Here is a 12,177-nt window from a genome sequence, read left to right as displayed (position 1 = left end):
CAAAATGATTTTCTGCCTTAGTACCTCCTTCACAGTTAGCAGTCAGCTCTTGGCATTCTGCAGGAAGCAAGAGCCCCCTACGCCTTAACCATTTGTTTATTTGTAGGGACTTGTGACTTTTTTTTTTTTTAATGGATTGTAATATTACTGTAATTATTTGGGTGCTAAAATTGCTCCAAATTTGGACTTTTGCAGTATCCCCCAACCTTGTTTTGAGCACTTCTTTACTTGATGGCATAGCATGCTGTTCTTTGTCCCTCTTTTACTTTACCCTAGCTCTGGAATCATCCATTTCTTGGAGCGTGGTATTTAACAACAAGGTCTGGATACCTAGCATCCAGTGTCACTGACACTGTGGTGGCTTTGTTTCTTGGCCTCAGGGGACAGAACTAGCAGGTAGGAGTGTGTGTGTGTGTGTGTGTGTGTGTGTGCATGCACACGCACGCACGCATACATTCACTCACATACATGTAAGTACATGCATACATAGGAGTAGATATTTCACTTTCATTAAAAATAAGACAAATGTTACATAAAATTATACTGAAATACCATTTCTCACCCATGAGATTAGCAAAAATTCAAACACTATACTTTTTTGGGCAAAGTGGCGGGAAATAGAGCACTCTCATGCATTGAAAGTAGGAACGCAAGATGATACGGTCCTGAAGGAGGGGAATTTGACAGTTATTCAGCAATGGTCCCGGCAATTCACTTCTAGAAATTTTCCCTAAAGATAGCAAAGTGCAGTGGTGCCCGGGGGGCTCAGTCGGTTAAGCATCTGACTCTCGGTTTTGGCTCAGGTCATGATCTCACAGTTCATGAGTTCGAGCCCCGTGTCAGGCTCTGCACTGACAACACAGAGCCTGTTGGGGATTTCTCTCTCCTTCTCTCTCTGCCCCTCCCTGGTTTGCTCTCCCTCAGAATGAACAAATAAGTAAGTAAGTAAATAAACATAAAGATAGTAAAGTGCAAAAGAGCATTAATAGTATACCACAACTCGTGTAAGAACGAAGGGGAAATAAGGAAATCTATGTATATCTGCTTGTCTTTATAAGAAGAAACCCAAGAAGGATTAATCAGAAAATCATGAAGTTAGTCTCTTACAGTGGGTGGGAGGTAAGAGTGTGGAAGAGGTGTGTCACATTCATTTGAGTGTGCCTTTCTGTCTGGTCTGGACTCTTGAAAATATGCTAGTTCACCACATGATAAAAATTAAATAAGAAAAAAACAGTAAAAAATGAAGAATGCGATGGCGCGACAATCTAAAGCTGAAAGAAAAGTTAAATTATATTTGAAACTAATACCATAGCCACCCTGAAGAGAGAAAAGAACTTATGGAAATAGCTAAGGAACATAGCACGTAACTATATCATATCACCTTAGCATTAGGTACAATGGGAGGGGGGGTAGAGGAATGAAACCGGGATTCTGAACAATTTTTAGTGGATTTGCTTATTGTAGTGATAAGGAACAAGCCATTCTGAAACTATTTTTTTTTTAACCTTTATTTATTTTTGAGACAGAGCATGAACGGGGGAGGGTCAGAGAGAGGGAGACACAGAATCTGAAACAGGCTCCAGGCTCTGGGCTGTCAGCACAGAGCCCGACGCGGGGCTCGAACCCACAGATCGCGAGATCACGACCTGAGCTGAAGTCGGACGCTTAACCGACTGAGCCATCCAGGCGCCCCTCTGAAACTATTTTAGATGCATTACAGGTGCCACAGCAATTTAATGGAGAATGTATAGTCTTTAAAAAAATTTTTTTTTTTTTACTTTTTTAATGTATATTTATTTTTGAGAGACAGAGCATGAGCAGGAGAGGGGCAGAGAGAGAGGGAGACACAGAATCTGAAGCAGGCTCCAGGCTCCGAGCTGTCAGCACAGAACCCGATCCGGGGCTCGAACTCACAAACTGCGAGATCATGACTTGAGCCGAAGTTGGACTCTTAACCGACTGAGCCACCCAGATGCCCCTAAGATTTTATTTTTAAAGATTTGGGTTTTTTTACGTTTATTTATTTTTGATAGAGCACAAGTTGGGGAGGGGCAGAGAGAGAATGAGACACAGATTCCGAAGCAGGCTCCAGGCTCCGAGCTGTCAGCACAGAGCCCATGTGGGGCTCGAACCCATGAACCGTGAGATCATAACGAGAGCTGAAGTCGGACTCTTAACCGACTGAGCCACCCAGGCGCCTCGAAAGTATAGTCTTCTCGACAGAGGGTGCTGAAACATTTGGACTTCTGTATGCGCCTATATCCATGCCTCGCACCTCACCAAAAAACTAACTCAAGATGGTTAAGAGACTGAATGGAAAATGTAAAAGTGTGAAACTTCTAGAAGGAAACGCAGGAGAAATTCTTCATGACCTTGCATTAGGCAGGGAGTTCTTAGACACCAAAAGCATGATTCAGAAAAAAAAAAAAAAAAAAGATCACTTGGATTTCGTTAAAACTTAAAACTTCTGCCGTCCTTGCCTTTCTACAGGGAATCAGCCCTTCAAACCGGAGCTTATATCCCAGTTGGAGAGAGAAGAAAAGCTGTTGATGATGGAGACAGAAACCCAGAGAGATGGGTGTTTAGGTAAGAGCCGCCCTGCAGTAACACAGCAGCTAGAGAGCCTCTCCTAAGACATGAGTCAGAACAGGTCAGGCCCTAAGGCGTCTGTCCCCTCAGCTTCCTCTGGCTTTTCACATATTTCCCTGTGTTTATTTCCGCTCACTCATTCTGTTCCGCACCACCCCACTGCTGCCCAGGAGACCCGTCATGGTCACGCTTCTGCTTCAGCTCACTTGACTTGCTTTTCTCTTTGCCTTGAATGAATGGCTTGGTTAATAGAGGCATGGTCCTCTCTGTCTTCAGTGCCCCCTTGAGACAGCTGGTAGGTGTAAAATAAATCCACACAATTGAGGGATACTCCAGAGCGTTTGTTTTCTGATGAATGCCTGTCCTGATTCTAATCATTTAGGTGTCCTTGAGTATCTATAGACACGTAGCCATTATTCTTAGAAGATTGAGGCTAGCCAGTCAACCAAAGTCAGGATCAAAATGATCGATGCCAACATCACAGCTGATTCTTCCCATGCAGCGGTTTCAACTGAGACACTCTTGCACTTACTTCCTATTCAAATGCCCAGCTCTTTATCTTTCCGTTCTGTCCTCTCTTTTCATCCTCTAGCATCTGAACAATCTCTTGACCTAGCTACAGTTTTCTTAAAATTCTTTTTTTTTTTAATTTTTTAAACTGTATTTATTTTGAGAGAGAGAGAGTGTGTCAGCAGGGGAGAGGAGAGAGAGAATCCGAAGCAGGCTCCACACTGATAACGTGGACACGGGGCTCCATCCCACAAACTGTGAGATCATGGCCTTAGCCGGCTGAAGAGTTGGCCGCTTAACCAGCTGAGCCACCCAGGTGCCCCAGTTATCTTAAAATTCTTTTTTTTTTTTAATTTTTTAAATGAATATTTATTTTTGTGAGAGAGAGAGACACACACAGAATCCAAAGCAGGCTCCAGGCTCTGAGCTGTCAGCACAGAGCCTATGTGGGGCTCAAACCCATGAACCGTGAGATAATAACCTGAGCCGAAGTTGGATGCTTAACCAACTGAGCCATCCAGACGCCCCTTAAAATTCTTATTCAGTTTGTTTAAACTTAAGCCCACAAAACTATCAGTTCACCTATTTCTCCCACCCCTATCCCTGCCCTCTCAAAACCACCATCTCTTCTCTATATCTGCAAGCTTAGTGTTTTGTTGTTTTTAAAATTCTTCATATAAGAGAGATCCTATGGTGTTTGTCTTTCTCTGTCTGACTTACTTCACCCAGCATAATGGCTCAAGGTCCATCCATGTTGTCACAAATGGCAAGATGCTTTTCTTCTTTATGGCTGAATCATATTCCATTTTATTTTTTATATATTTTATTATGTAAATTTATTGTATATGTTATATATTTTTCTGGCACTGAACAGAGAAACTTTCCATGCCTATCCGTGGGTCTCAGACAGCTGTTCTCTCTGTTTCCTTCGATAATTTTAATTCTGTTATGGCTTAATTGGGATATCAAACGTCACTGTGTTAGTAATTACTGCAATTGTGACTTAACTTTATATGTCAACTTAACCTTAACTACACCTTAAGTTTTAACACAACCTTTCATAAATATTTGGTGATGTCTTACATGTGCCAGACATTTTTATCCAGAATTACAATTCCTTGCCACAACTTACTTTTTAATAGAAAACTTACCACATTTGTCTGAACTAACTTCAGACATAAAGAAAATGTGGGTAAAATGGCACGTTGCTAATAAAATAAGACAAATCCGTGTTTTAAGTTACACATATGCTTAGTAACTTTTGATCATTAATAGTGGTTCTGATATCAGATCTCACACTGTGATAGGCTGGCCAATTTTATGCTCTAATATAAAGGGGAGTCTTTGTTTTCTGCATCTCACCCCCTCTGCTCCCACTCTACATAACCTGTTCTTGTTTTCATACATTATATGTTTCCCCTGCGGACTGAATTAAAACTGCGATTCTAAAATTATGGCTTTGTGGCAAGTTGGGTGCTGGAGCCATTTTTCACATGGATGACTAGAGAGAGAATTCTTCTCAAGCTCATGTGGGACATCCACCAAGATAGACCACGTTCTGGGCTATAAGACACATCTTAACAAATTTAAAAAATAGAAATCATACAATTGTGCTCTCAGATCACAATTGAATTATACTAGAAATCAATAAACTAAGTAACTGGAAAATCCCGAAATGCATAGAGACTCAACAGCACACTTGTAAATAATACGTGGGTCAAAGTAGAATCTCAAGAGAAATTTAAAAATATTTTGAACTAAATGAAAATGAAAACACAGCTCATAAAAATTTGTAGGACACAGTGGAAGCAGTACTAGGAGGGAAACTTAAAGCCCTGAAGGCATATGTTGGAAGAGAAGATCTAAAATAAATTGTCTAAGGTCCTACTGTAGTAAACTAGAAAAAGGAGAGCAAATTAAATCCAAAGTAAGCAGAAGAGAAGAAATAATAAGAATTAGAGCAGAAATCAAGTAGAAAACAGGAAGCCAATGGAGAAAAAAATGAAAACAAAGACTGGCTCTTTGAAAAATCATTAAAACCAGTAAGCTTCTAGCCAGGCAAACTAAGAAAAAAAAGAGAGAGGATACAAATTACTAATATCAGACATGAAGGAGGGGATATCACCCAGGTCCTGTGGGCATTAAAAGAATAATAAAGGAATACTGTGGACAAACTCTATGCAAATATGATAGCCTCGATGAAATGGACCAATTCTTTGAAAGACGTAATTTGCCAAAACTTACGCAAGAAGAAATAGACGATCTGAATAAGCCTATATCTGTTGAAGAAATGATAATTAAGAACCTTCCAAAAAGAAAGAACTCATTTAGTCGTGGGGTAAAGCAGTGGAGACAGACAAGAAATCCTCAAAGGTTAAATATACTCTGATAGAGCTAAGTCTCAGATGTGGTTAGGAGAGTAGCCAGCTTTGTAAATATCTGTAATCAAAACATTATTGTTACTTTATCCTCTACTGCCTGCAAAATGCCTTGGTTTCTCTTACTATTTAAAAAGCTCAGGGGGCGCCTGGGTGGCTCAGTCGGTTGAGCGTCCGACTTCAGCTCAGGTCAGATCTCGCGATCTCGCGGTCCGTGAGTTCGAGCCCCGCCTCGGGCTCTGGGCTGGTGGCTCAGAGCCTGGAGCCTGCTTCCGATACTGTGTCTCCCTCTCTCTCTGCTCCTCCCCCATTCATGCTCTGTCTCTCTCTCTCTGTCTCAAAAATAAATAAAACGTTAAAAAAAAAAAAAAAAAAGCTCAGTAAGAATGCAGGCTCATCTCAGCCTGGATTGCCTGAGTTGATATTCTTGACTAATTTATATTAAAGGAGAAGAGAAAAAGAAAATCTAAACTGAGATTTTTTTTCTTAATTCATTATAACTAACCGTTTAAAGGGATTATTTGGTATTTACAACACATATAAAATTTTTGTTATTGAATTGGTTCGTAGAGGGTGTTGGAATGATTGACTTTCTCAACCTCTAAAGCTAAAGGACTACTAAGAAGATGAAATAAATTCTCAGCTTTCTTCAAATGAGATTTTTTTTGAGAGAGACAGTGAGAGAGAGAGCGAGCTTGGGAGGGGTGGAGGGAGAGAGAGAATCTTAAGCAGGCTCCACAGCACAGAGCCTGATGCAGGGATTGAATCCACAATCCTGGGACCATAACCTGACTGGGATCATAACCTGAGCCAAAATCAAGAGTCAGATGCTCAACCTACTGAGCCACCCAGGTGCACCTTAACAAGACCTTTTAGTGTTTTTTTGCAGTGCATATTTTCTCCATCAAATTCATTTATTCAGTTCATTTATGAATTTGATTTAACACAATTTCTTATCAGCACCCTGCCATTGATACTAAGAGAGAACCTAAATGTTGAGAGAGGGAAAGGAAACGACAAGGTGTTTTGGTACACACCACTGGCTAAAGGAAATTAAAGTTAATGTCATTAAATGTGTGATCTTTTCCATAGAGCCTGAAACTAAGTAAAATGACCTTTTTCCCCCTTCCTGTAATGCTTTCACATTGTGAAGCCACTGGTCAAGATGAAACTTTAATCTCTTAAATATTTGAGACAGTCATATCAAAAATTATGTACAAATTTCTGTTGAAAGAGCTGCCTTGTAAAAAACTGGGTTTTGACCAGCAAGTCTCTTTTCATGTCCTCAAGCCACCATGTCAGTCCCAAAAGATACAAAGTATTTAAAATGTATCTTTATGGATGCATACTGAGTGTTTTTGATGATACCAAGCAAAACTATAAGGATTATGATGAACTCCAGCTGGACACCAAACTTCTCACATATAACTATTAACTTTGTCTGCCTCCTGTGGTATGTCCCTTCATTTCATGTTTAAGTGATAAAATATTAGTGTAATAACTGGAAACTTTGCTTTTGAGAAGCCAGAGACATCACTAAGTATTTACTTTTTTTGAAGTATTGAGAGGCGTTATGTATGGATGTGCCATAAAGTGTTACCCTGAAGTTACTGCAGTGTCCCACAGCCTAGTGCCACCCTAGTCATCAGTGTGACATTTTGTTTCTTTTTTCTTTTCTTTTCTTTTCTCTTCTATTCTCTTCTTTTCTTTCTTTTCTTTTTTTTTTAAAGTTGGGGATAGTAGACAAAGTGGGTGGGGGGCTGAGTTAAATGGGTGATGGGCCTTAAGCAGGGCACTTTTCGGGATGAGCCCTAGGTTGTCATACTTAAGAGATGAATCACTGGGTTCTAACAAGACTACACGCTATGTTAACTAATTTGAATTTAAATTAAAAAAAATATTTATGGAAGAAAATTAACCTTAATAAAACATTTTCAGTAAAATAAAAATTTTAATTGGAAAAAAAATAAAATGCAGAACTAAAAAAAACAAAGTTGGAGATAGTATGGGTTTACTGGTAAGATTTTATACAAGAAGAAATACACTGTTTTGAGTTAGTTTAAAAGTTAAAAAGACTCAATCCAGAAGAGATTCCTGCGACCTTTGCTTTTCTCATCAGCAGGTGCTACCCTAAGTGTAGCCCTGCCTCTCATGCAGCTTTTCAGCCTTGTGGCAAAATCGCCATCACCACCTTCCCATGAAAAACAACATATCTTCATGCCCTCTTAGTTCTGTTTTACTGCTTTCTTTTCTGGATGCTATAGAGAATTAATGTGCTGCCGGGTGTTAGGAAGGTACACGTTATGATGTCAGCCCTGCTGAATCCGGTGTCGGTAGGGAGGTACTCTTGGATTTGAGGATCCGTTGTCTGCTAGGAAGCTGAGTGTTAATAACTAAGCGACAAACCATTTCTACCCAAATGTGCCTGTCTTCAACTCTTCTGGTGCTTCAAATTTTCTGAACATTAAAGTATTTTTCCACTAAAAGGACACAAGCCAAAGTCAGTGTTCATTGAGCTTTTGGTTTTTGGTGATTTGCCTCAAAGTACACCTCCAGGTGCCAGGGAACTTGGCTGTGCTCACCTCCCTCAGCCTCCTTTTTTCCCCTGATGTCTTTGGAGTTGAATTCTGTCACAGTGTTTCACATTCTGACCTATACGATGGCCCTTGCTAATTGTGAAATATCTTTTGAAAAGAGGTGAAAGTGATATGGCTTACAGTGACTTAGAAGAATTTACTATTCGCATGAAGATAAAGAGTTTATAGGGGCCCTATGATGCCTCATGCATAAAGGTCTGTGTTTACCTTTGCACGGTATTTAACACTGTCTCCTAACACACATACAGACGAAAACATTGCCATACCCACATGCCAGAGAGAAAAAAAGTTTTTTGTCCACTTGAATCTCCATTCTTCCCAATTTGAGAATTCCCCCTTCTTGGGATCTCCAGGCAATCCATGATAAACCCATAAATAATATGTATATGGTTTTACTAGACCTTTTGAACAGGGCCACCATGTTTGATATTTCCAGGTTGCGTTGCAAATCCCTGATTTTGAGGCATACAGATAGCTTGAATTATGTGGACCTTACTTATATTCCTGATACAACTGAAGAAGAACCAGAGCCATTTTCTAAGTATTCTTAGACATAGTAACATGAATTTTCCTGTAATTTCATGTCGTGATCTAAGTGCAAAATCTTAAAGTCTCTGAATAAAAACTTCCACTTCTGCACATATCTAAATTCTCTTTATCATTATAGGAGCCAAGAGTCAACATAATATGGAGAGTAGTCAAGCAGTGGGATTAGGCTACATTTCCCCCAAAGAGCCTTCTTCCCAGAAGACCTGGCAACAAAGTACAGGCGGGTTAACCAGGTGTCAAGATGCCATGAAAAATTTTCAAAGGAATATTTCTCAGTTGCAAAACCCAGGTGATTTCCCCTGCCAGGTTTGGGCAGGAGTGCCAGTTCATGTTCCCGAAGATGAGAACTATATATTGACTCATATAGAGGATGTTTCCAATTGCATAAAAAGTCAAGAATTTCCATCTTGGAGAGCCCAGCATTCTTGGAGGAAAATGTATCTGACAGAGTCACATAATTATCAGTGTAGGTGTCAGCAAATTTTGATGAAAAATAATTTCTGTAAGTGTGACAGCACCAGTTGGATCACACCACACAATGATAACCTGGGAGTACACAGATCAGAAAAAATTTACAGCTGCCATGACTGTGGAGAAAACCTCATGAAGGTTTCACTGCTTAATCAAGACTTAATCAAAATGGGGCAAAAGCCCTACTCCTGTAATGAGTACAGAAAAGCCTTCAGTGACGACTCCAACTCTGAAGTTTATCAGCAGTTACACTTAGAAGGGAAAACCCATACCTACAGTCCATGTGGAAAGGGCTGTAGTCATAGTTCAGTTCTTCATATTCATCAAAGTGTTCATAGAAGAGATGATTGTGTTTTTGAGAGTTCACCTCTGCAATCCCATCAGAGAGTACATACAGAAGAGAAGCCATATAAATGTGGATATGGTGAGAACTTCAGTCAGCTCTCCTCTCTCAACACTTGTGGACTTATTCACACGGGACAGACGTCCTATAGATGCAATATTTATGAGAAAGCCTTCCATCATAGCTTAGACCTTAATAGTATTTTTAGGATCCATACTAAGGAGAAACCCCATGAATATGAGGAGAATGGGGATGTCTTTAATCAGAGTTCTTGTCTCCAAGTCTACCAGAAAATCCACACTGGAGAGAAACTATACACAGATGTAGAATATGAGAAGGGTTTTCTTTGTAGCTCAAATCTTAACATTCAGCATAGAGTTCACATGGAAGAGATTCCTTATAGTTCTGAGGAATGTGGTAATAACTTCAGTCTGGACTCACATTTGCAGGACCTTCAGATAGTCCATACTAGGGAACAACCATATAAACATTATGCATGTGGTAACAGCTTCAGCCAAAATTCGTATCTTCAAGGTCATCAGAAAATTCACATCGGAGAGAAAGCTTACAAGGACTGTGGGAATGGCTTCAGTTGGAGTTCAAAACTGAAAGATCATCAGAGAGTCCACACTGGAGAGAAACCATACAAATGCAATGCATGTGGTAAAGGCTTCAGTCATAGATCAGTTCTTAATGTTCACCAGAGAGTCCACACAGGAGAGAAACCTTATAAATGTGAGGAGTGTGATAAAGGATTCAGTCGGAGTTCATACCTTCAAGCCCATCAGAGAGTCCACACTGGAGAAAAACCATACAAATGTGAAGAGTGTGGGAAGGGCTTTAGTCGCAATTCATACCTTCAAGGCCACCAGAGAGTTCACACTGGAGAAAAACCATACAAGTGCGAGGAGTGTGGGAAGGGCTTCAGTCGGAGTTCACACCTTCAAGGCCACCAGAGAGTTCACACTGGAGAAAAACCATTCAAATGTGAGGAGTGTGGGAAGGGATTCAGTTGGAGCTTTAATCTTCAAATTCATCAGAGGGTTCATACAGGAGAGAAACCCTATAAATGTGGAGAATGTGGTAAGGGCTTCAGTAAGGCCTCAACCCTCCTGGCCCACCAGAGAGTCCACACAGGAGAGAAGCCATACCAATGTGATGAGTGTGGTAAGAGCTTCAGTCAGAGATCTTATCTTCAAAGCCATCAGAGTGTCCACACTGGAGAGAGACCATATATATGTGAGGTATGTGGGAAGGGCTTCAGTCAGAGAGCATATCTTCAAGGTCATCAAAGAGTCCACACTAGAGTGAAACCATATAAATGTGAGATGTGTGGGAAGGGTTTTAGTCAGAGTTCACGTCTTGAAGCACATCGGAGGGTCCACACAGGAGGGAAACCATACAAATGTGAGGTATGCACAAAGGGCTTCAGTGAGAGTTCACGTCTTCAAGCGCATCAGAGGGTCCACACAGAAGGGAGGCCCTATAAGTGTGAACAGTGCGGTAAAGGTTTCAGTGGGTTTTCAAGTCTTCAAGCTCATCACAGAGTCCACACTGGGGAAAAGCCATACAAATGTGAGGTGTGTGGAAAGGGCTTCAGTCAGAGATCAAACCTTCAGGCTCATCAGAGAGTCCACACAGGAGAGAAACCATACAAATGTGATGCGTGTGGTAAGGGTTTCCGTTGGAGTTCAGGTCTACTTATTCATCAGAGAGTCCATAGTGGTGACAAATTCTATAAAAGCGAAGAGTATGGTAAGGATTATCCTTCATCAGAGAATCCATACAGAAATGAAGATCTATAAAACCGTTATATTTGTTTTGAAGTCCTCAAATGGGAACTGAAATTTTCCACTCCCTAGAGTTCTTATAGTAGACAAAATTTCTTTCATGAAAATGTTTCTGCCCAGCCTCAACATTCACAATAGTCAGGAGACCACACTATGGAGACATCTAACAAGAGAGTCTCCGTAAGGGGTTTTCTCACAATTTTAAGATTCATTGCACGTGACTTGTACTAGGGCTTATAAAAGACCAGAGTAACAAAAGTACAGTGAAGAGCGTGCCTAAATCTATCTTTACTCTAATGTAAGCTTAATGAGAAAAGGGGCTTCACTTATTTACTGAGTTTTTAAAACCATGACATTGCATAACTCAGTGTAGGTGCTCAGTACTTTTTACTAAATGACTAAAAATGTATAAAAGTGTCATGTTTGAAAATTTTATTAAGCTTATTTACCCCAAAAAGATCATTTAAAAATGTATTTGGAGGAGGAATCCTGCAAGTAACCTTAACATAAGCACTTCAAGTGGGAAAATATTTGAAATGTAGAATATCAAGCAATATTGTCATCTGAAATTACACGAATTGGGTTGTAACCCTGTTGGGATTGGTTCCCATCCTTTGTCTTGTCTTAAACAGGGATGAGCTGAATTCTTATCATTTGGTCTCTTTCTATACAGTATTCGATCAGTTTAAGTTTAGCGCTGTGTGTGTGTGTGTGTGTGTGTGTGTGTGTGTGTCTGTGTACGTACACATATGTGCACTTTAAATGACAGTACAAATTGATAAACAATGTTTCTGGTTGCACTGCATTTTACATAATTGACTTTTTACTCCTGCCCTGTGTGTTAAGGCAGAGTTTTCCTGTAATATTTGCAAAGTGTCAGAAATGGTTGCTAATGAAAAGTACTTTCTTAATAAATGTCAAAATTACAATTCTTTGCTTTTTTAGTCTTC

The 12,177-nt window shown here is 40.1% G+C and overlaps 1 protein-coding gene across 1 annotated transcript in view; it reads left to right on the top strand.

Annotated features, from left to right (window-relative positions):
* The window catches only part of ZNF112 (zinc finger protein 112), a 32,985-nt gene extending 20,831 nt beyond the window's left edge, over positions 1-12,154 (top strand). Inside the window, exons 4-5 of the mRNA XM_030299104.2 lie at positions 2,491-2,586; positions 8,742-12,154. Of these exons, the coding sequence (XP_030154964.1) occupies positions 2,491-2,586; positions 8,742-11,242 (2,597 nt within the window). The 3' untranslated portion in view covers positions 11,243-12,154. The remainder of the gene's footprint in view (positions 1-2,490; positions 2,587-8,741) is intronic.
* The last annotated feature ends 23 nt before the right edge of the window (positions 12,155-12,177 follow it).

This window comes from Lynx canadensis, chromosome E2 (assembly GCF_007474595.2).
Source record: "Lynx canadensis isolate LIC74 chromosome E2, mLynCan4.pri.v2, whole genome shotgun sequence".
NCBI classification, from domain to species: domain Eukaryota; kingdom Metazoa; phylum Chordata; class Mammalia; order Carnivora; family Felidae; genus Lynx; species Lynx canadensis.
The sequence above is the reverse complement of the archived record's forward strand: the minus strand, read 5'-3'. Positions and strand labels throughout refer to the sequence as shown.